The sequence below is a fragment of the Penaeus monodon genome, chromosome 9 (genome assembly GCF_015228065.2).
Source record: "Penaeus monodon isolate SGIC_2016 chromosome 9, NSTDA_Pmon_1, whole genome shotgun sequence".
NCBI classification, from domain to species: Eukaryota; Metazoa; Arthropoda; class Malacostraca; order Decapoda; family Penaeidae; genus Penaeus; species Penaeus monodon.
In genome coordinates, this window is record NC_051394.1 from 15168144 (window position 1) to 15169754 (window position 1611).

Sequence of the window (1611 nt, forward strand, 5' to 3'; positions counted from 1 at the left end):
TTTTTATTTTTTTTCTACTTCTCCTTTCGCTCTTCCTGTCCTCTTCCCACCTTCCCTCCTCCCATTCCCTCTCCACTCTTCTCGTTTACCGTTCTCCCTTCATATAAATTTTCTTCCCGTCTCTTGCCCTTTCCCCTCTATCTTTCCTCTTCTCTTGCTCCTCTCCTCTCTCTCTCTCTCTTTCCATGTACTTCACTCCACGTTCCCCTCTACTCCTTCCCCTTTACCCCCTCTTCTCTTCTCTCCTTTCTTTCCCCTTTAGTTCAATTTCCCTCTATCTCCTCTCTCTCCCCCATCAATTTACCCTCTCATTCTCTCCTCTTCCCTGCCCCTTAGTCTCCCCATCCCTTTCTTCCCCTCACCCCCTCTCCTCCCCTTAACTGGCCCTCTATTTCCTCCTCACTTTCTTTCCTCCCACCCCCTCCTTCCTGTTCTTTTTCTGTCCCACTATCTCTCCTTCTCATTCCCTTCTCCTCCTTTCCTTTCCCTCCTCTTCCTCTACCATCCTCACTCGAAGAAATAGCACTGCTGGAAGGAGGAGCGGTACAGCTGGGAGATGTAGGTGGGGCTATGGTTGTAGATGAGCATAGCAGCCTCTTTTTCCTTGCTGCCGAAGTTCTGGTTGTTCTGGCGAGCTGTGGGGGAGGAGCGTTCGTTGATTGATATGAAGGTAAGACATACGTACTCAGGTACATAGACACAAAGAGACACAGGGACACAGGCATAGACACATAGAGACACAGGGAAACAGGTATATAGACACAGAGACACACAGAAACAGGCATACAAACACACTGGCACACAGAAACACAGGGATATAGGCATACAGACACACTGACACACAGGGACAAAGGGACACAGGCATACAGACACACAGACACATGCACACACTCGCACACAGTATTCATTTATGTGTTGCGTATTTGAATGTTCTATATTTTTTAAAGAACCCTGATTCGATTTATTAGACTATTGCGTTTGTTGGAGATGAAGTGCCCTACAAATGGAATAAACTCTACGACATATATATGCGCGCAAGAGCATGAATAATTACACCCTCCCACATACAGTCATACCCACCTACACACACGCATACACATATGAACGCAGCCAATCGCTCAGCCACCTGGGCGGTCTGATCAGCCTTTGTGTACGGCGCAGTTTGGGAATTGGCGGCTTCAATATGGCTCAGACGACCAGCAGATGGATCGGAAAAGGGGACGTCGAGAAGACACCGCTTTATGTCTTCCTCCGTCAAAGGGACGAGGCAGATACCGGGGGATATCTGGGTCGCGAGAGGGTTTTATGCTTCGGGAGAGATGGACTCCAAATGATTGATATTTTGGGAGGGAAAAAAAACATGCGGCTCTTTGAGGGGTTTGTGTGCCTCATTTCTTGTTTTTGTTTGTTTGGGTTTATTTGTTTGTTCGTTAGTTTGTTTGTGTGTGTGTGTTGTGTATTTGCATGTACACGTGTGTCTGTATTTATGCGTATACGTGTGAACCCATACACGTGCATTCAAAAACATACCACCAACAGCATCCGAAGAGACTCCCTTCGAACACAACACACAACGAGGAAAACCCACGAGAAGAGCCATTGCCCGTTACG

At 47.4% G+C, this 1611-nt stretch overlaps 1 protein-coding gene across 1 annotated transcript in view; it reads right to left on the reverse strand.

Annotated features, from left to right (window-relative positions):
* Positions 1-507: 507 nt before the first annotated feature.
* LOC119576630 (gamma-glutamyl hydrolase-like) overlaps positions 508-1611 on the reverse strand; it is a 23268-nt gene continuing 22164 nt past the window's right edge. Inside the window, exons 8-10 of the mRNA XM_037924287.1 lie at positions 1097-1285; positions 686-794; positions 508-635 (exon numbers count right to left, since the gene is read on the reverse strand). Coding sequence (XP_037780215.1) covers positions 508-635; positions 686-794; positions 1097-1285 — 426 coding nt within the window. The remainder of the gene's footprint in view (positions 636-685; positions 795-1096; positions 1286-1611) is intronic.